At 36.8% G+C, this 22144-nt stretch overlaps 1 protein-coding gene across 1 annotated transcript; it reads right to left on the minus strand.

The window, feature by feature from the left end:
* Positions 1 to 19886: 19886 nt before the first annotated feature.
* On the minus strand, positions 19887 to 21327 carry LOC120067060 (glutathione S-transferase 3-like). Its single transcript, XM_039018443.1, has 2 exons — positions 20947 to 21327; positions 19887 to 20423 (listed from the first exon to the last, which is right to left on the minus strand). The coding sequence occupies exons 1-2, from the start codon at positions 21259 to 21261 to the stop codon at positions 20079 to 20081; spliced, it is 660 nt and encodes a 219-aa protein (XP_038874371.1). The 5' UTR covers positions 21262 to 21327; the 3' UTR covers positions 19887 to 20078.
* Positions 21328 to 22144: the final 817 nt, after the last annotated feature.

Here is a 22144-nt window from a genome sequence, read left to right on the forward strand (position 1 = left end):
TCTCCCAAATATTTCATTTGGAATTGGGTCATTAACCAGTTCTTAACTGCAGTCAGTAGGCCTACATCATTCCCAATTAGTAGGATATCGTCTACGTACAACACTAAAAAGACTACTTAAGCGTTGATGATCTTCTTGTAGACACAAGGTTCATCAACATTTTGGTCAAAGCCATACGACTTGATCACAGTATCAAATCGTATATTCCAAGATCGAGACGCCTGTTTCAGTCTATAAATGGACCTATTCAGTTTGCAAACCTTTTGCTCTTGTCCTTGGGCTATGAATTCCTCGTGTTGCACCATATAAATGGTCTCCTCAAGATTCATGGTCTTGACCCATTCATCTCGGTCAACATCCTCCATTGCTTTCTTATAAGCCAACGGATCCTCAACGTCGCCATTTGCTACCATAGCAAAGATTTTCGTGAAACCCAGATAGGAACAGGTGGGTTCAACAACCTCCCCCTACATCGAGGTTCCCTCAACGCTTGAGGTGGAATCGACCTACTGAATGAACGCCCATCGACAACTCTTGTTGATGTAGCAGGATTCTCAACAAATCTTGTTGAAGTTTCGTAGTTTCATTAGAAATCTCATGCAACACGACTTTGCTTTGTGAACTGTGCTCCCTTATATGATCCTCCTCCAGGAAAGGAGCGTTTGTTGAAATAAACACCCTATTTTCCGTCGGATCATAAAATAACCTCCTCGTGTACCTTTGGGGTAGCCTACAAAGAGGCATAACCTCGACTGTGGTTCTAACTTCTTGGGATTAGCCTCAAGCACATGTGCAGGGCAACCCTAAATGCGGAAGTGACATAAACTAGCTTTACGCCCATTCCACAACTCCAGTGGTGTTCTTGCAACACTTTTGGAGAGAACACGGTTGAGTATGTAGACCGCAATCTCCACTGCAAACCTGAAAACGAGTCCGATACGGAAGCGTAACTCATCATCGAGTGAACCATGTCTAACACGGTTCTATTTCTCTTCTTCGCTACACCATTCTGCTAAGGTGTACTCGACGTTGAGAGTTGGAAAATGATTCCATGTTCTATCAAATAGTCTTGGAATGCCGAGTCCAAAAACTCTCCACCTCGATCGATCGAAGTGTTTTAAATCCTTCTATCTAATGCATTTTTAACTTCAACCTTGAACTCTTCGAACTTTTAATGTTCAGACTTCTGTTGCTTAAGATAAACATACCCGTACCTGGAGTAATCATCAGTAAAACTGATAAAATACTCATAGCCACTCGGGCTCGCACATTCATAGGACACAAAGGTCAGAATGTACTAACTCAAAGGCTCCTTGGCTATATAATCTTTTTGCAGTAAAAGGTCGTTTAGTCATCTTACCCTCAAAGCAAAATTCGCACACTGGTAAAGAATTTTCTTCTAACTCACTTAGAAGTCCATTCTTCACCAATCTCTCAATCCTATTGAGATTGATGTGCCCTAAACGAAGATGCCAAAGTTGGGCATTTTCTTTTGGAGAAATTCGTCAACGTTTTGATTGAGTTACGGCAGTTCTGAACAATTCAGTATTATGGAAAGAATTAATGGCTAACGGCCTTAGCACATATAATTTGATTCCAGGTTTGTTGTACAAATAAAAACACCATCTTTATGAATAAACACTTTATCCACATTAAATGAGATAGTATATTTACATTGCAATAAATACTTTACAGAAATTAGGTTCCTTTTTAGTTCGGAAACAATATATACATCATTTAAGATAAGAAACCTATTCTGTAAAGCTAACTGGAGTCCTCCCACTGCCACAGCTGAGACGACATGCCCGGTGTACTCGCATCATCATCTCACCAGCCTCCAGCTATTGCTAATATCTAATCCCCTGAAAAGAAGAACAAACATGGTTAGTGGCGCTTGAATCAATTATCCAGGAAGAATCATCATTCTCCACTAAACAAGTTTCAAGCACAAGTAAATAACATTTACCATTATCGACCTTGGCCTTAGCCTTAGCTGCTTTCTTCTCTTTCAGATACCAAAGACAGTTCCTCTTCCAGTGTTCATCTTGGTTCCAGTGGAAACACTTTCCCTTAACAACTTGTGGACGCCTTCATGAGGCGACAGGCGATGGGTTAGCAAGTGCCTTCCCTTTTCCCTTACCACCCTTCTTCTTCTTTCCCTTTACAGAGTTAGAAGCAGAAGGTGCAGACTACGTTCCTGAGGTCGAACCTCTATGGAACGTCCTGGAGGATGAAGCAAAATTTGCCTCACCTTTCTGCCTCTCCTTACTTTTCAGTAAAGATTGGTATATCTGCAACTCATTGAGGAGAGTTGTAAGGTTATATTTCACTTTGTTAAGAATCACATTGCTAACAAAGTGCAGGAAGCTCTCCGGCAAAGAATGCAGGATTATGCTAACCTGGTTGCCCTCATCGATGGTAGACCCATTCAACTCTGCCACATTAAAGTGGACCATCATGTTTAGCACATGTTCACAAACAGAGGTGTCTTCTTCCATCTTAGAGTTGAATATGTATTTAAGAGCCTCATGCATAAGCTGTTCAGACGGTTGTCCAAACATCCCCTACAGGGACTCCATGATCTCACACACTGAGACCATAGGCTCATGTTTCTTGGCCAAGACTTTAGAAAGACTTGCCAAGATGTAGGCTCGGGCCTTCTCATTCACCCTTGTCCATCGCTTATATGTCTCCCGAACATTTCAAGCGGCATTCGGAGCTGGAATAGGAGGACAAGCCTCTGTGAGAGCGAACATGATATCTTCGATGATCAGGATTGTCGTGATCATGTGTTTCCATGTTGCAAAATTATCGCCCATAAGTTCTTCGGCGCTTAGCAATGATAACATGGTTGTTGCCATTTTGAAAATGTTGCTGAAAATACGAACAAAACTTTATTAGATTTTTCTAAACCAATCAGTTTTGCAAAACTATTTCAAGTACCCTAAGTTATAGACTTCTATTGCAATGATGCCTCAATGAGGCAGGACAATCGTCACCGGTAGGGTGATTACTTACCCCTTCGCTGGGATGAGACATTCTCAACCATTAGGCATAACTAACTCTTGGAACTGAACCTAACAGTCACCATTTTTGGGTCCAGAATCATTAACCTTTAACTATTCTGCGTAAGTGTAACCCCTCGCTTTCGGTGCCAAAGTCCCGCCTTAATGAGGCCACCGTAGGGAAGAAGCAGATTAGAACAAGAGATTAAGTTACCTTATCCTCTGACAGGAGATCAAATAAAGAAACGCGCAAAACTGCCATCCTTTAAGGGGACACTCCCAGGGTGCCTCGAGGTGATGCGCAGTAACTTTATTCAACCTAAAAAGGGAGACCGAGGGATATGCTGTCACACTTCTGGCTCCCACTTACTATGAACACTCTCTCCATCCACCTTGATATTGACCTATCCAAACACCATCCATTAGGGGGACATGCCAAAGGTGTCGCGAGGCTGAGGGTAGATCTCACGATGTGGACTATTTAGGAGAAACGTGAAAGGTTTAAGTGAACCATCTTATGCCTCAAGTACCTTCCACTGAATATTCTACCTAAGGATGCATTAACCTAGACAATCTGGCTACTGATTTTAGTATAAGCCGTCTTTTAAAACTCTGCTCATAAACAATGTTTGTCTATGAAATATGAACAAGTTCAAGTAGTCACATTTAAACACTTTAATGGACTATCCTTAACTTGCATGCATGCATCAAATCTATCTAATTCACCTTTTCAGGTAAGTTCCCAAGTAGGGGTGTTACGTTTCCGTCAACTTAAAATACCTCAGCCTAGACAGACCCGCCTTAGACAAAAGGTCCCTTATAGATAGATTTGCTATACTATTAACATTTTTATTAACCATTTAATCCTATTAAACTGATTAAAAGATTAAAGCCTTAGGGTTGCTAATCATATTAGAACCGTGATCTTAGGTCTATGTGATCCAAGTTTTAAACACTTTAAAACCTTGAATTAAACCTAAGTGAGCATGCATGTCTTTCTTATTTCTTTTAGTTCTAATTTCTCTTTAACTTTTAAAAAGAAACAACTAAAACCATTGCGCACAACAAGGCATTTATAACAGTTATAAAATAATCTATGTGTCATGCTTTATGCAATGTCCAGTCATTACTATATATAACTTTTATATAACGCGTAACAACCAAGCAAACATGCTATCATCCACCCTTATAATATAACAATTATAATATAAGGTGATGCATGTCAATGCTTTTTATGCATGCATAAATATAACTCTTATATTATATAATGCATGAGCATGCTCTTACATAATTAAATCATGCTTCTCTAAATTATAACAATTACAATAAAGAGATGATGCATGATCGTTGCATCACCTAAGGTGGGATTTACTATATGAGCATACCATATGACATATAAAAACATACATCGCATGTAATAAATAAAGGATTAATGGACCGGGATGAGCCTTTACAAAAAAAAAGGGAATGAAAAAACCCTATCTATTACATTTTTCATCAAGCAAATCGGTTCATAGGGGAATCGGGTCTTGAACCGCCAGGAGGTCTCCATCGTGTACTAAATTCTAGTAGGTAGACGATCATTCAGCGTGCATTAGACGATAGAAGCATGATTAAATGATCGTGTAGACGATGACGAGGCTACGAAGCCTGATCGTATAGCGCGATGACAGGTAAATGATTTACCTTGCATTACTAAGTGATTGTTTAGTTAGTTACTAAGCGATGAAGCTTGCTGACCTAAACGGTTCTCTAGCGCGCGTGTGCGTTTAAACGATAATCAGCGATCGCATACCTGATCATCAACACGATACGATCAACTCTTGATTGCATACCCCATTGATGTGTTCAATAGCGATCGCGTACTCCTTCATATTTACAATGGGATCAATAGTGATCGCGTAACACATTTTTTGCACGATGCAATCAACCTTAGATCGCCTTCTTCTTCGAAGAACTGCAACGCTTGCCAAGAACTTCGATGAACGACTCAAAACTTCAAACAAACTTTGAATACAGACTCGAGAACGATTATTAATGCCCAAAAACGCAGGGGCCTTTACAAATAACCACAAATGTAAAAGGATTTAAATCAAATCGAGGCTAATCATCCTGAAAACATCCATTAATCCGTACATCCACAGCAAATTTAACCATTAAACCAATGTAGAAATGCACCCACCATGAATGTAAATCTCATTTCATTGCAACAGATGAAATCGGAGTATCAGAACCTGACTCTGATACCAATTAAAGGATCTCATATATGAAGAGTTCTATGAGCACGTTCGGATCGCTCCGATCTCACCTGACTGAAATACACATTATATATTCAAAACATACAGTTATGCAAACAAACACTAATTATTGGCATGCTAAGAACAAGATAAATAACAAGGGAGAGAGTTTCATACCAGTTGAAGACAGTCTTCACACTTCGGAACTCCAACGCAGTGGAAACCTCCACACGATCTACCAACGCCTAGCGGAAGCGTCGACTGCAACAGCACGAACAACCGCAAACTCATGACTGCAACGGGGAGACACAACCACTAAAGAGCCTCGGGTATTCTCGGAGTGAAAACCCAAAAGTTGGTCTTTGGTGAATTTGGTAGAGGAAGAAGGAAACACGAATCGTGTAGGCAATAAGACAATGGGAGGGAGAAAGACGTTATCGCATAGCAGAAATGCTTATCGTTTAAGAGGAGCTACACGATCGTGTAGGATTTACTGAACGATCGTTTAGGAAAAGGTATACGATCGTTTAGTAAAATCGGCACACTATACGATCGTTTAGAGAAGCTATGCGATCGTTTAGGCTACAGTGTACGATCGTTTAAGCGCGAGGTATAGGCTCTTGATTTTCTTAAATGATCGATCTCTATTCTCCAGCACACGCTCTTACGATTTCTCTTCAGGCAATTGATCAAATAAATACCATTTTCATTTTAACTCATCGGTTATAATAACCAACGTTGCCCCACTAACCCACGTCCAAATGTGAATTTTGGATTAATTATCATATAATTAACCAACTAATTCATTAATAAATATAATCATATTATATTTTTATCCTATAGTTTGATATCAATATCGACTATAGTATTTTCTCCTCTACTTGATATAAATCATATTTATATCTAATTTCCTCCAAAATAATGTATCTCATACATTTAGCCAATTATTTCATATATAATTAACCAGTCCAATTATATCATATATAATCAAACTTCCTCTTGTCAATTTGAACATTTCAAATTCACCCAAACACTGGTTCTCAACTTTATCCAAGCTACCCAGGGGATCTAATGGACCTGTGACTCGAAACTTCAACGGTTCGTGAATAGCTGACTAAACTCTTTAACCACGAGATCCACCATCTGTTAACTGTCAAGCATTCCACTAAAGACCAACAGCTAAACTCTTCTTACCACAGATATATTTCTATGTCCATCAGATATAACCAATCATGAGTACGATGACCCTTCACAGATACCCGTAAGTACAGTTAGGCCAAATTACCGTTAAGCACCTGTAGTTACATCTCAGCTCTTAATTACCACTGATTCCTCTAATGAACAATACAACATAGTCCAACTATGTGTGAACACCTCTCGGACCAAGAGAAGATGTGTGGGCCACATCGTTCAAGCCCCGGAATCAACCCTTAAGGGAGCTATCTATCTACTTACCCCTGCCTTAGGGAAGGAGTGAATTCCATCTTGTGTAGCTTAGTTCCCAGCTCCCAAATCAGACGAATCCCCAAAATGGTAGGTTTGAATCGGCGACCTGGCCACTCGTACCCATACAAATCAAAGAACAGCCCTCAATGGCAGGAGTTCCCAACTCATTCAGGATTGAGGTCATGTTACCTATGGTCATCCTAGTGAAGTGAAGTCTCTATCATGAACGGTATTATATAACGAGATGTTAACACTTCGTGATTAGGTCTTATACAAACTTTTTTTATAGGACGTCCCCGCTCGCATGTCCTCAACATGAATGATTAGGATCAGACCATCTGTGACAAGTCACAACACTTGTGCCCATTCCACAAAGCGGGCCGCGTTCGTAGGGTTACCAGGATAAGGTTTCCCTCCTATATCCATATACTACAGACCATTTTGGTTATCACTCAAGACATGATCCACTTGTATGTCACCATATACATGCTTGAATCACATACAGATAACCAGGGATTTTATGTTTATTAGTTTGTGGTAAAGTAAATAAAATAAGTAACTGAGAAAAATATAATATGTGAAGTAAATATCATATATTATACAACACAAGCGTTCGTACAAACTGTTTACAAACTACAGGACACGAGACTTTAGGGCATCAACCCTAATACTTTAGTCGAGAGAGCCTTCATAAATGGATCAGCAATGTTATGCTCTAAAGTGATCTTTGTGACGATCACATCTCCTCTTCATATAATCTCTCGTATTAGGTGATACTTCCTCCCAATGTGCTTTTCTCATTTGTGGCTACGAGGTTCTTTCGAGTTGGCCACAGCCCCACCATTGTCATAGTATAAGGTGATTGGCAAGTTCATGTTTGGAACAACTTCCAAATCATTTAGAAACTTCCTTAGCCAAACTGCCTCATTTGTTGCTTCACAAGTAGTTACATACTTAGCCTCCATGGTTGAGTCTGCAATGCATCATTGCTTGATGCTACGCCATACTATAACTCCCTCATTCAAGGTGAACATTAATCCTGATGTAGACTTCCTAGAGTCCTTATCAGTTTGGAAATCATAGTTAGTGTATCCCGTAAGGATCAAATCCTTAGCTCCATACACTAACATATAATCCCTCATTCTTCTAAGATACTTGAGGATATTCTTAACCGCAGTCTAGTGGTCTAACCCTGGATTGGACTGGTACCTGCTGACTATTCCCACTGCATAACAAATGTCAGGCTTAGTGCAGAGCATAGCATACATTAAGTTGTCCATAGCTGAGGCATAGGGAATACGTCTCATGTCCTCAACTTCTTGAAGTGTCTTAGGACACTATTTCTTTAACAAATGAACTCCATGCCTGAAAGGTAACAAACCCTTCTTAGAGTTCTAGATCGAATATCGAATCAACATCTTGTCGATATAAGTTGTTTGAGACGTCGCTAGCGTTCTATTCTTACAATCCCTAATTATTTTGATACCAAGAACATATTGTGCCTCTCTCAAATCTTTCATTTGGAATTAGGTTACTAGAAACTTTTTAACATCAGTAAGGTATCCTACATCATTCCCAATGAATAGGATATCGTCCAATAAGTAGGATATCATCCACATAATGTACTAAGAATGCTACTTTTTCGTTGATGATCTTCTTGTAAACACAAGGCTCATCAACATTTTGGTCAAAGCCAAAAATATTTTATCACAGTACTAAACATAATATTCCAAGATCTTGATGCCTGTTTTAACCCATAAATGGATCGATTCAGTCTGCCAACTTTTTGCTCCTGACCTTAGGCTATGAACCCCTCGGGCTGAGACATAAGATATTCTCTTCAAGATTGCCATTAAGAAAGGTTGTCTTAACATCCATTTTCCATATTTCATAGTCATAATATGTGGCTATGGATAAGAGAATTCATATAGAATTAAGCATAGCAACAGGAGAAAAAGTTTCCTCATAGTCAACCCCTTCCTTTTGGGTATAACTCTTTCCTACGAGTCTAGCTTTGAAGGTCTATTCCCAACTACATCTCTCTTTCTTTTGAAGTTCCATTTACATCCTATGGGTTTAACCCCTTCAGGTGGATCTACAAGATCCCATATTGAATTGAAGTACATCGACTTCATTTCAAGATCCATGGCTTTGATCCATTGGTCCTTGTTTACGTCATTCATTACTTGTCTATAAGACAATGGATCCTCAATGCCATCATCAGGTATGACGACCTGAGTTTCAATTAAACCCAAGTAACGGTTAGGTTGTGCTACAATCCTCCCACTACGTCGAGGCACTCTCAAAGTTGAGAACAACGAGACTGACTAAAAGTGCTAGTCCCTTCATTAACTCTTGATGAAGAACCAGCATCATCATCAACAACTCTTGTTTATTCTTCAGTAGCTTCATTTAATACTAATTTGCTTCGTAGTATATAATCTCTCATGTGGTCTTCTTCTAAGAATGTGACGTTTGTCGATACAAATACTTTGTTTTCTTATGAATCGAAGAATAGACCACCTCTCATTTTCTTAGGGTAACCAATAAATTGGCATAATCTTGAACGAGATTCCAATTTCTTAGGATTTATCACTAGCACATATGTTGAACAACCCCAGATTCTGAAGTAGCACAAACTAGGTTTACGCCCCCTCCATAACTCGAAAGGTATTTCAGAAACACTCTTCGAGGGAACATTGTTCAAGATATGAACTGCAGTCTCTACTGCATACCCCTAAAATGAGCTAGGCAATTGAGCATAGCTCATCATAGAACAAACCATGTCTAATAAGGTTCTATTTCTCCTTTCTGATACACCATTTTGCCGAAGTGCTAAGAGTTGAGATTGGATTCCAGTTTCTATCATATAGTCTTGGAATCTTAAATCCATGTACTTCCCAACTCGATCAGATCGAAGTGTTTTAATAGTCTTATCTAATAGATTTTCAACTTCTGCCTTATACTCCTTGAAGTTTTCAAGGGCTTTAAACTTATGTTCCATTAGGTATAAGTAATCATATCTCGAATAATTATCTATAAAAGAGATGAAGTATTCATACCCTCCTCTAGCTTTTATATTCATTGGATCACAAAGATCCAAATGTATGAGCTCTATGGGCTCTTCGGCTCTATAACCTTTTCCACTAAAAGGTATTTTAGTCATCTTATCCTCAAGACAAAATTCACATGAAGGTAACGAATCATTTTCTAACTCATTTAGAAGTTCATTCTGTACCAATTTTCCCAATCCTATCAAGATTAATATGACCTAATCTTAAGTACAAAAGATAAGTATTATTGTTACTTGGAGAAATTCTATGCCTTTTAGTTTGAGTATTAGCAGTTTTAAACATCTCATGATTTAAAAGTGCTTTTGTTTCAGTTGATTTTAACACATACAAGTTATTTTCTAATTTAGCCAAACAAATATGAATCCCATTTGTTTTTAAATGAACACTTCATTACTTGTAAAAAAATACTGAATACATATGTTCGATTAAGCAGGAAATAGATACTAAGTTCCTTTTCATTTTAAGAACAATATACAAACTTTCTAAGAAAAGAAATCTATTTCCAGAAAACAACTTCACAACTCCCACTGCACGAGCTGAAATGATGTCTCCAGTTCCAACCTTGAGCATCATTTCACCCTCAACAAGCTGCTAAAAGGAACTAGTTTCTTGTAAAGAAGAACAAACATGATCAGTGGCTACTAAATCAAGTATCCAGGCATTGTGATCATTTTCCACTAAACATGTTTCTAAACAAGTAAATCACATTTACCTTCCTTTTCCTTCTTCGTCTAGTAAAGTACTTTGGGCAGTTCCTCTTCCGGTGACCTTCCACATTGCATTGGAAGCACTTGCCCTTGTCGGCCGCATTGGCCTTTCCCTTACTCTTCCCAGTGGAGGGAGCCTTCCCCTTTCCTCCTTTCTTCTTCTGAACCTTCTTAAGACCAGAAGATGAAGGTACAGACTTAGTTCTTGAGAATGAACCCTTATGAAACTTTCTAGAATGGGCAATATTTGTCTCTCCTCTACCAGTCCCTTACCTTTCATAAGAGACTGGTAGGTCTGCAACTCATTCAGGAGAGTCTGTTACAAAAAGAACTGAGACAAAAAGAAATGAAGTTGCAGGCAGTTGATCGTTGTCGTCTTTTTCTGTTTTGTTTGTTGTAACCACCAGAGCTTCTTCGTTGAAAATGAGCACCTATATAAAAAGAAAATGAATGAGAGAATAACAAGAACGAGAGAGAGTAAGGAATTCATTCTATAAAGAATTTTAAAGAAGAAGTAATAAAAAGAGACCCTCCCAATTTGCACAGTGGACGTAGGCCTTTAGCTGAACCACTTAAATACTTGTGTTCTTTCTTTCTTTATTTATGATCATCTAGCTTTTACTTAAGTATCGTGTACATGATCATTTAGTTCCTCTTGCATCGTTTACATGATCATTTAGTTCCAAATTGCATCGTCTACGATCGTCTAGTTCCTTAGTTGTCGTTTATACGATCGTTTAGTTCCATTCAACTATCACCTATACGATCATCTAGTGCTTCGTAATGTTTTTTACATTATTGAAATATCATCTAGTTCCTCAGAGCTTCGTTTACACAATTGAGCTACATTTAGGTAAACGATTGAAGAGTTTTAAAGCTTGAAGGATATAGTCTTCCCTGAGTCTTGAAGTGAAGTTGACTGTTAATGTTGACTAGTTTGGACCTGCAAACAAGAGAAATATTGCTATCTAGGAAAACAAGTGGTATCAAAGCTCAGAGAACAACTTAACACAGATCCAAGATTTGAATTCTTGCATACAAAGATTCAGACAAGTCAATCTTGAAGTTCAAGAATGGCTACAATCAGGTATGAAATCGAGAAGTGTGATGGAAAGACAAACTTTGAATTTTGAAAGCGAAGATCAAGACAGTATCGGGACAACAGAGGCACTTCTGGCCATAACAGACCCAACAAAATACCTTGAAACACTCACAGATGCAGAAAAAGAAACAATAGAGGTAATGCCTGTGAAACTATTGTCTTGAATGTTACAGATAGTGTTTTAAGTGTTGGAGTATATCAGTAGGCAGCGGAAGCAAAAAGGATCAATAAGGATCAATAAGCACTCTAATTCATTAATTTTGGCAGTAACTAAAGCATGCTCATACGTTAACAAGAGAAAGTCATACCTTTGTAGAACTTCTTGAAATCTTGATTCTCAGCTATAAACTTCTCCAAATCTTGTTGTGGACCAACTCAAGATCTTCCCCACTATTCTCTTGGAATTTTAGATTAAGTTGTGAGACTCAAAATAAGCTTAGATTAAGGGAATTTGGAGATTAGGTTACTGCATCACCATGGTTGAAGACCTTCTTCAACCTCAAGCTTTTTCAGTAAAAAAAAACTATCAACGACATCACCGATTCTCAGCCCAATCTTCTTAATTTATTGCATGACTATCATGCAAACACCATTGCTGCATGTATTGCAACTCATGCTTGGAAGATTGACTCAAATTCATGGTGAAACCATGAATATACTACGTGAATAGAAACTGGAAAAATCCCACTTTTTGGGATTTTCCATTTTTTATTCCTTTTCAAATTTGATTTTCAAAATTAATTTCTAAAATTAATTTTCTTTTCAAAAATGAAATCTTTATTAATTTTACAAAATTAATTCAATAATTAATTTTTCTAATAAAATTAATAATAATTAATTAACAATTTAATTAATTCTAATTAATTTAATATCAAATATTAAATTAATTTTACATAAATCTACCTTTATATATTTAAGTCATATTTAAATATTAATTCTCCTATTTCGTTTAATTCTTAAAATTAAACGTGTAATTATAACTCATATAATTACTAATTCCTTTAATTCTAATTTGAACGTTTCAAATTAACTTATCACACTACTCTAAAGCTAATCCATTTACGAGCTAGTAAGGGGACCTCGCAGACCTATAAATCATGGGCTCCAACGATCCGAGATTAATTGGCTAAACTCATTACATCGAATTAACCCCATTCGTTAACTAATGGATCACTCCACTAAAGCCCATAGTTGAACTCCCCTCACTGTAGATATATTATGTCCACTCGATATAACCATGATTAGTAAGTTAACCCTTCACAGGTTGTTTGTAATAATGGTTTGGTCAAATGTCTGTTTTACCCCCGAGATTACCTCCTACTCCTTAAGTCCCATTAATCCTCTAATGAACAATTGATCTGTGATCCAATCAACAAACCGAGTCCCTCTCGGGCCAATGAGAGGGTGGGGCCCCTTGTTCAAGACCCGGAGTCAGCACTTAAAAGAACAACATCTCTACTATCCCTAAAAGCGGGTAGGAGTGAATTCCTTCTTGCACCTTATGTCCTCGACTATCTACCCAATCTTACCCATGAAATGGAGGTTTATTGAGTTGGCGTTGTTGAGCCAACCCTCACTTATGCAAATTTAAGGATAATCCCAAATAAACAAGAGCTCATAGTTAGCTAAGGATTAAGGTCAAGTTACCTAGGTTATCGCTTTGAAATAGTCAGTCTTAAACAATAAACAACGTCATAAAGTAAGAGTGACTAATTTCATGGTCCGATCTTGTACAAACTCATTTGCACAGGACGCCCCCACTCCTTGTGTCATAACATATATGAATTAGGATCATTTTGTTTGAAGCACTTTACAACTCTTTGTAACAACTACAGAGTAGGTTGCATCCAATGGTGTTACCAGAATAAGACACCCAACCTTATTCATATACTAGATCATTTTGACTATTTACTCAAACCTGATTCACTTTTATGTCTCCACATAAAGTTCAAGTACTCATGTAATAGTCATGGGTCTTTTAGGTTAATTAGATTCCTAATAAGCAATATATATATTCAACAACAACTTATTGAATTTTCAGAATAAGTTTTATTGTTTCCAAACCACGAGTTGTAGGACATAAAACCCAACATTAAGGCAGATAGTTGACCAGCCAACTGCTTATGATCTCTGGAACAAATTAAACGAGATTTATCTCAACAAAGACTTGCCTAATAAAGCATTCTTGAGGGAAAGATTATTCACATATAAGATGGATGCTGCAAAATCTCTCACTGACAATTTAAACGAATTCAAAATATTGTCATCAGAATTCATATCAATAGAAGACAACATTGGGGAAGAAAATGAGGCTTTTATCTTACTTAACTCTCTACCAGAATCGTTTAAAGATGTCAAAACAACCATGAAGTATGGTAGAGAAAGAATCACTATAGAAGCAATAATTTCAACAATAAGAGTCAGAGAACTAGAGTTACAAATGAGCAAGAAATAGCAGCTAGGAGGAGAATGTTTGTTTTCAAAAGGGAAAAAAAAGAACAATGGGAAGGGCAATCAGAATGGTGGTGAAAAGTCTAAAATCAAATATCATTTTTGCCACAAACTTTGACACATGAAGAAAGACTGTTATGCCTTGAAGAGGAAGCTGAACCAATAGAACAAAGGAGGAAAACAGACAAAAAGCAATTGTGGGAGAAAATTCCCTTGTGAATTCAGATGCCTTGGCAGCAACTGAAAAGTGTGGTGAGCAGAATTCTATGGAGACTCAAGATTGAGTGATAGATTCCAGTTGTTCAGTCCATATAACACCAACTAAAGGGTGGTTTTTTACCTACGAGAAGTGGGATGGAGGGCTGATCTACATGGGAAATAACAATACCTGTAGGGCTGTTGGAATTGGGTCTATTTACTTGAAGTTACAAGATGGTTCAATGAAGTTGATCGAGAATGTGAGGCATGTTCCTACATTAAAGAGAAATCTCCTATCATTGGGGATGTTTGACTCCATTGGCTGTGAATACAGAGGAGTTAAAGGCACCTTTAAGATAATTAAAAACTCAAAAGTCAAAGTTAATGCCTTGTTTGTCATTAAAGATGTGCAAAAGCCACACTCAGCCTTGATGGCTACAGATGAAGAACCCACAGAAGATGAGCTATGGCACAAGAGGCTATCTCATATTAGTGTGAAAGGGCTGCAAGTTCTCTCAAAACAAGGGATTCTTCTTAAAGTTGTTGGAGACAGCTTGAAGTTTTGTGAACATTTATTCTTGGCAAGGCAACAAGGCAAGGTTTCCCTAAAGGATAGCATACTTCCAAAGAGATATTTGAATATGTACATTCTGACCTATGGGGTCCAATACACTCTCCTTCACTAAGTGGAGCAAGGTACTTCTTTTTCTTTGTTGATGATTATTCAAGAAAGAGTTGGGTTTATTTTCTAAAAACCAAAGATGAAGTGTTTGGGAGATTCAAAGAATGGAAAACCTTGATTGAAAAGCAAACCTCTAAACATATCAAACACTTGAGAACTGACAATGGTTTAAAGTTTTGTGGAGAGGAGTTCAACTTGTTTTGCAGGGAAAATGGTATTGTGAGGCACAGAATAGTGAGGTATACATCTCAACAAAATGAAGTTGTTGAAAGACTAAACAGAACAGTGCTTGAAAGGGTGAGATGTCAATTGTCTAATGCTCTTTTGCCTGAGAAATATTGGGCAGAGGCAGTTTCCTACACAGTCTACACTCTAAATAGGTGTCCACATCAATCCATTGAGCTGAAAACTCAAGAAGAAAGGTGGATAGGAAAGCCTCCCAAGCTGAAACACTTGAAGGTGTTTGGGTGTGTAGGGTATATGCATCAAAGCCAAGGTAAGTTGAAACCTAGGGCTATCAAATGCATGTTTCTATGCTTTACACCTAGAGTGAAAGGATATAGACTATGGCATCCTATTGAGAAAAGATGTGTTAATAGTAGAGATGTTGTGTTCAGAGAAAATGAGATTTTTATGATGTCCGAGCAATAATCTATATCTATGTCTAAGACCAGTAGCATAAGGTTTGAGGTAAAGCCTCAAAATGATCAAGAAGCTTCTACTTCTTCTCAGAATCTAGAAGCTGAAGGTGATGACACTACTGAGACAAGTGAACTTCTGTCAAGTGAACAAGTAGAGACACATAGAGATTTACAAAATTATTCCTTAACAAGGGACAAAACTAGAAAAACCATTGTGCCCCCTACAAGATATCTAGAATCTGACTTTGCTAGTGTTATTTTAAATGTTATTTCATTGAGCAACAATGAACCCACCAGTTCTGAGGAAGCAACTAACAGCCCTGATGCTAGATAGTGGATTGAGGCAATGAATGATGAAATGAGGTCTTTCAACCAAAATGATACCTGGAAACTAGTACCTTTGCCTAAAGGGTACAAACCTATTTCATGTAAGTGGATATACAAGTTCAAAGAAGAAATTCCAGGGGACCAAAATTATAGATTCAAGGCAAGACTTGTTGCAAAGGGATTCACACAAAAGGAAGGGATTGACTATACAGAGGCTTTTTCTCCTGTGGTGAAACACACATCCATTAGGCTACTCATCTCCCTAGTTATTCAAAAGGACTTGGAGTTAGACCAATTGGATGTAAAGATAGCATTCGTACATGGATTGTTGAATGAAACTATCTATATGAAGCAACCTCAAGGGTATGTGAAGAAAGGAGAAGAAGACTTTGTGTGTCTATTAAGTCTATCTATGGTCTCAAGCAGTCACCAAGATGTTGGTATGACAGATTTGATGAAGTGGTCTCTAAAATGGGATTCAAGAGAAGCTTCTATGATTGGTGTATGTATACCAACTCTAAGAACTTCAAAGAACCAGTGTATCTAATCCTTTATGTAGATGATATGTTGCTGTCTGGAAGATCCAAATAAGAGTTGGGACATGTCAAAGCTCTTCTAAAGAAAGAGTTTGACATGAAAGTCCTAGGAGAATCTAGAAGGATTCTTGGCATTGAAATTGACAAACATAGAAAGCAAGATAGGTTGTATGTGAGTCAAGCTGAATATTGTGGAAAAGTACTTCAGAGGTTCAAAATGGATGGTGTTAAACCTGTTGGCACTCCTCTTGCACCTCATTTTAAGCTCTCAGCTGCAAACAGTCCAAAGAGTACAAATGAAGATCACATAAACCATATGAAGGTTGTTCCCTATTCCCAGGCAGTGGGATCTTTGATGTATCTAATGACTTCAACCAGACCAGATTTGTCCTATGCTACAAGTTTGGTCAGTAGATACATGGTCAATCCTGGTAAACCACATTGGGAAGCAGTTAAATGGATACTGAGGTATCTTTGTTCATCAAAGGAAGCTCGAATCTTATATAGACAAAATGACCCCTCTAATGATGAGACGTATGGTTATGTTGATGTTGATTATGCAGGTGATCTAGATAGAAGGCACTCACTATCTAGATATACTTTCCTATGGGTAAACAATTTGATAGGTTGGAAGGCAAGTTTGCAATCTATTGTGGCCCTTTCCATAACAGAAGCTGAGTTTATAGCTCTATCTGAGGTTGTGAAAGAAGGTTTGTGGCTGAAGGGATTACTAAACGATTTCGGCATTATACAAACAAAGGTGAGAATATATTATGACAATCAGAGCACAATCTATTTGTCTAAAAACCAATAGTTTCACAGCAGAACCAAGCACATTGACATCAAGTACCATTTTATCAGACAGGAGATTGAGAAAGGGGAATTGAGGTAGTAAAGATACATCCCTCAGACAATATGGCTAATATGTTGACCAAGACAGTTCCTTAAAGAAAGCTTGGTAGTTCCTTGGACCTCCTTGGGTTCAAGTTACCTGAAAAAGGTTAGCTAAGATCAATTCAACAAGCAAAAAGGGAAAGGTACTCTAGATGTTTACAAAGGTGGAAACTGTTACAGAAAGAACCGAGACAAAAAGAAATAAGTTGCAGGCAATTGATCGTTGTCATCTCTTTCTGCTTTGTATGTTGTAACCACCAGCTTCTTCGTTGAAAATGAGCGCATGTATAAAAAGAAAATGAATGAGAGAATAAGAAGAACGAGAGGGAGCAAGACATTTATTCTGTAAAGAAGTTTAAAGAAGAAGTAATAAAAAGAGACCCTCCCGATTTGCACAGTTGACGTAAGCCTTTGGTTGAAACACTTAAATACTTGTGTTCTTTCTTTCTTTATCTACGATTGTCTAGCTTTTACTTAAGTATCGTATTCACGATCGTTTAGTTCATCTTGCATCATTTACACAATCTTTTAGTTCCACATTGCATCGTCTATACGATCGTCTAGTTCCTTAGTTGTCGTCTATACGATTGTTTAGTTCCATTCAACTATCGCCTACACGATCGTCTAGTGCTTCGTAATATCATTTACATAATTAAACTATCGTCTAGTTCCTCAGAGCTTCATCTACATGATTGAGCTACATTCAGGTAAACCATTGAAGAGTTTTGAAGCTTGAAGGATATAGTCTTCTCCGAGTCTTGAAGTGAAGTTGACCGTTAATGCTAAGTAGTTTAGACCTACAAACAAGAGAAATATTGTTATCTAGGACAATAGAATCGTTATGGTGTACTAGATTTTATTCATAACCGCATTGCTACGGAATTGAAGAAAGCTCTTCGGAAGAGATTCCAGAATAAAAGACACCTGACTTTGCTCGTCAATGACCACCCCATTCATTTCAGCCACGTTAAACTAGACCATCAAGTCGAGAACATGTTCTCTAACTGATTGGTCTTCCTTCATACGTGCATTATAAACGTATTTGAGGGTCTAGTGCCAGATCTAAATGGACGGTTGTCAAACCATACCCTGGAGGGACTCCATGATTTCACGAGCAATGAGCATGACCTCATACTTCTTATTGAGTATATCAGATAGACTTGCCAGGATATAGACTCGGGCCTTTTCATCGGACTTTATCCAACGGTCATATGCATCCCTAACATTTAAGGGTGCATTTCAAGTAGGGACCTGAGGACACTCCTCAGTTAAGACAAACCGCAGATCATCGATAACAAGAATCGTATTCAAGTTCGATTTCCACGTCGCGTAATTTTCGCTGGTTAATTTCTCATTTTCCAATAAAGCGATAATTGAGGAAGACATGCTGGAAAAAAAAAACAAATGACCGTTTTAGTTATCTTTTCCCTAATCCATTGCACAAAACATCCAATCAGTTTAGTAAAAACAAGCAATCATAGAATCCTAAATAAACTATTGGTTTGATTTTTGCAACAATACTTCAGAAGTTTAAAACAATAGCCACCGAGGGTGATCAGCCATTTAAAACAATTATCCTTGATGTCTATAAAATTAAAATTTGAAAATTGATACAAAACGTGACGTTTTAGTCTTTACTTACTCGGGAACCATTAATAAGTCCAGGAAATTTTTACTCCTAATGGTGATAAAAAAATGGTACAAAACTCGAGAAAAAATCTAGTAATATGGTAATATTTAAAAATTTTCATATTATATTCATTTATTGACCATAAAAGTATAATTTAAGACTTACGAGGAGTCCACAAGTAAATAAATAATTAATTAATATATCATTTTATAACGTGTCAAGTTATAAATAAAATGGTAATACTTTGATACATCCCAAAATGTATTCATCTTTGTGCATCTTCTTTAATTATTCATACCAAGAAAGGGTTAAAATGTTTTTGACTTCTCACAAATTATGATTGAACAATTTGAAACGATGCATAAATATGGATAATATCTGAAATACAACTGAGTATTTTTCTAAATAAAAATTATAGTTCCAAAAATTATCCCACAAAAACTCGCGTAGGAAGGGAAATGAAAAGAGCTCCTTTTGTTCAAGTTTCAATGTTTCTCTCGAAAACTCCTATTTTCTTTATTTATTTCTTAACGGTTGACACCTTGTTGAGACATAAAGACCTCGTAATTTTATTTTTGGTTTCCCTAAAAAAAAGTTACATACAATTGAAAATAATTATTCTCGCTTATTTACCCTAAATCTTCCTTTTATTTAACTGTTTTTCTGAAGAAAAAAAAAGTCATTGTTGAACTATGGCCGCACACAACAGAGAAAAAGAAAAGGGTCATTTCCCTTGAAGAGAATAAAAGGAGAAAACAACATTGAGCAAAATTAGAATAAATTGCATACAAGAGAAGAAAAAAAATAAGAAAGTTATCCAAATGGAACTATTGGATGATTGGTTGCACCTAATCTGATGTATGTTAAATCCAATCATTTATAAAAATAAAAGTGCCAGATACCAGATTTTAGTTAGTGTGAAGAATGAAGTGCACAAAGGTGAATGAGCACCCACAAGAACCAAAGCTGGCCATGCCATTGCTATTTATTTATTCATATGTGACTCACTACATTGACAAATTGTTCAAAGCACACACACCCAATGTGCAGATGAACAAACCTTTTGATCTTTTTAATATCCAAACAGCCCCAAACTACATAAAACAGTACATATGGAAATAAAAGGCTGCTGCCAAGAGTTTGTTTGGTCAATTAACCCCCATAGCTTTCTGCATTTCAACCACCAACTCGTAGACCTTTTTGGAGTCAGGGAGGGACTTTGAAACGCTCTCATTTTGTAAGCATCTCTTCACCCAACTCATTATCTTTGGACACTCGGCCTCAATGCTGAACTTCCCAATGGTCTCATACGTATAAAACCATGACGAAAATCCAATCAAACTAATGTCTACAACTCCCAAACTCTCACCTCCAAAGTAACCCTTTTCTCCTAAAACTTCTTCCAATTTCTTCAAAATTTCTATCATTTCTTTCTTTCCTGTCTCATGCTCCTCTCCCTTGCTGCCCCATATCTTTCTTGTAGGATCATAAAGCTGTTCAATATTTAAACCAAAATATTAAGGCTTTTCAAGTATTTCATTTTGAAAATAACCCATCACTCCAACATAAATTCTCATCACTATTTTTACATTACATTTTATCAAAAAGACTTCATCCTAGTGTGTTATGTCGTTCGTTATTATTCACCTAGTTAAGATATTAATTATAATTAACGAGTCAAAAAATCAAAATCTTAATGATAAAATAAAATTACTTGTCCTAATTTCAAGGAGGGAAAAGAACAGGAGAAGTAGAAGATTGAGGATAAGATGAATGAAGGAATATGATAATATAATAAAAGAAAAAGATTCGAGTTAAAAGGGGATGTCCACCAAAAATTAGTAATAACTCAACCACCATAAACAACATGATGTGTTCTACTCTGATAGAGAAATTTAAACCACAATCTCATCGTTACTCAACACTCGTATGTTTTCTTTGGCTTTTCCTTCTTATTGTACTAATTAAAAAAGAAAAAAAAATTCTAAAAAAGCGAGAGGAGAAAACAAACGTCACCTTCTTATCGATGAAATCCACCCAAAACCTGGCCTGAGCTCTCTCATAAGGATCAGATGGCAACAAAGGAGCTTTATCATTCCAAAATTCATCAATATACTGAACAATAATGGAAGATTCACAAATGGGTTTTCCATTATGAATAAGAACAGGGATTTTCTTGTGAATGGGGTTCATTTCAAGAAGCAAAGGGCTCTTATTCCTCAGATCTTGTTCCAAATACTCATAGGCCACGCCCTTCTCGGCCAGAGCTATTTTAACTCGCATACCAAACATGCTGGGCCAGAAATCCAACAGCTTCACTTCATCTACCATTGTTGGTGCTACCCAAATGAGAACAATCCTTCAAACCAATTGGGAATTGTGGAGAGAGATTGAGAAATTGAGATTGAGAGTAGACCCATTTTATAGGGAAGAAGGAAAAATTGCAAAATTGGAGAGAGAAGGGTAAAAGACAAAAGAAGGGAAAGGTGAGAAGGAGAAATAACATAGGCCCCTCTTTCCAAGCTTCTATGCCGTTCTGGAAAAATCCCCCCGATCAAACTTCTTTGAAATTTTCTTCTTAATCGTTATCATTTTCTTTTTTTCAATTTAATTGGGATACATTTCAACCACGAATCTCGTCATTTTTAACACATTCAAATGTCAATTGAGCTAAATTCGACTTGACAAATTATTCGCATTTAAATAAAAAGATTTGAAGACTATGTAAGCATAGTTCAAATTAATAAATTTAAAAGAAGGAAAATAAACCAAAATATTTACAACTAATAATAAAATATCACAATTTATTTGCGATGGACTACTATATGAGTCATAATAAACACAAATAATAGTTTATGTGATATTTTTATCAGTTTTGTCATTTATAATAATTTTTTTATAGTTATACTAAAAGGAAGATAGATCTCCAAAAAAAAATTTCTAATTGTGTGAAAATATGGAAATCAATATTAATTGAAAATAAAATAAGATATTTCTTGGACTCTTTACTACGAGACTATTAAACCATCATTTGACTCAAGAAAATTTAAGTTGATAAACGAAAGAAAACTTAATATTATATCAACATGTTAATAGATATAATATTTACAAATAAAAATAAAAGCTTATTTAGTTTAGAGATGATTTGGTAAATCATGTACAGTAACTTCTTAACTAAAAATTAATACGAAATTTGTCCACAAAAATTGCGGGG

This window comes from Benincasa hispida, chromosome 1, assembly GCF_009727055.1.
Source record: "Benincasa hispida cultivar B227 chromosome 1, ASM972705v1, whole genome shotgun sequence".
Classification (NCBI taxonomy): domain Eukaryota; kingdom Viridiplantae; phylum Streptophyta; class Magnoliopsida; order Cucurbitales; family Cucurbitaceae; genus Benincasa; species Benincasa hispida.

Coding starts and splice junctions, on each gene's coding strand:
- LOC120067060 (XM_039018443.1), bottom strand. CDS start 21,261: ATGGTAGATGAAGTGAAGCTGTTGGATTTCTGGCCCAGCATGTTTGGT. Junction 20,424..20,946: donor TGGATTTCATCGATAAGAAG/GTGACGTTTGTT, acceptor AATATTGAACAG/CTTTATGATCCTACAAGAAA.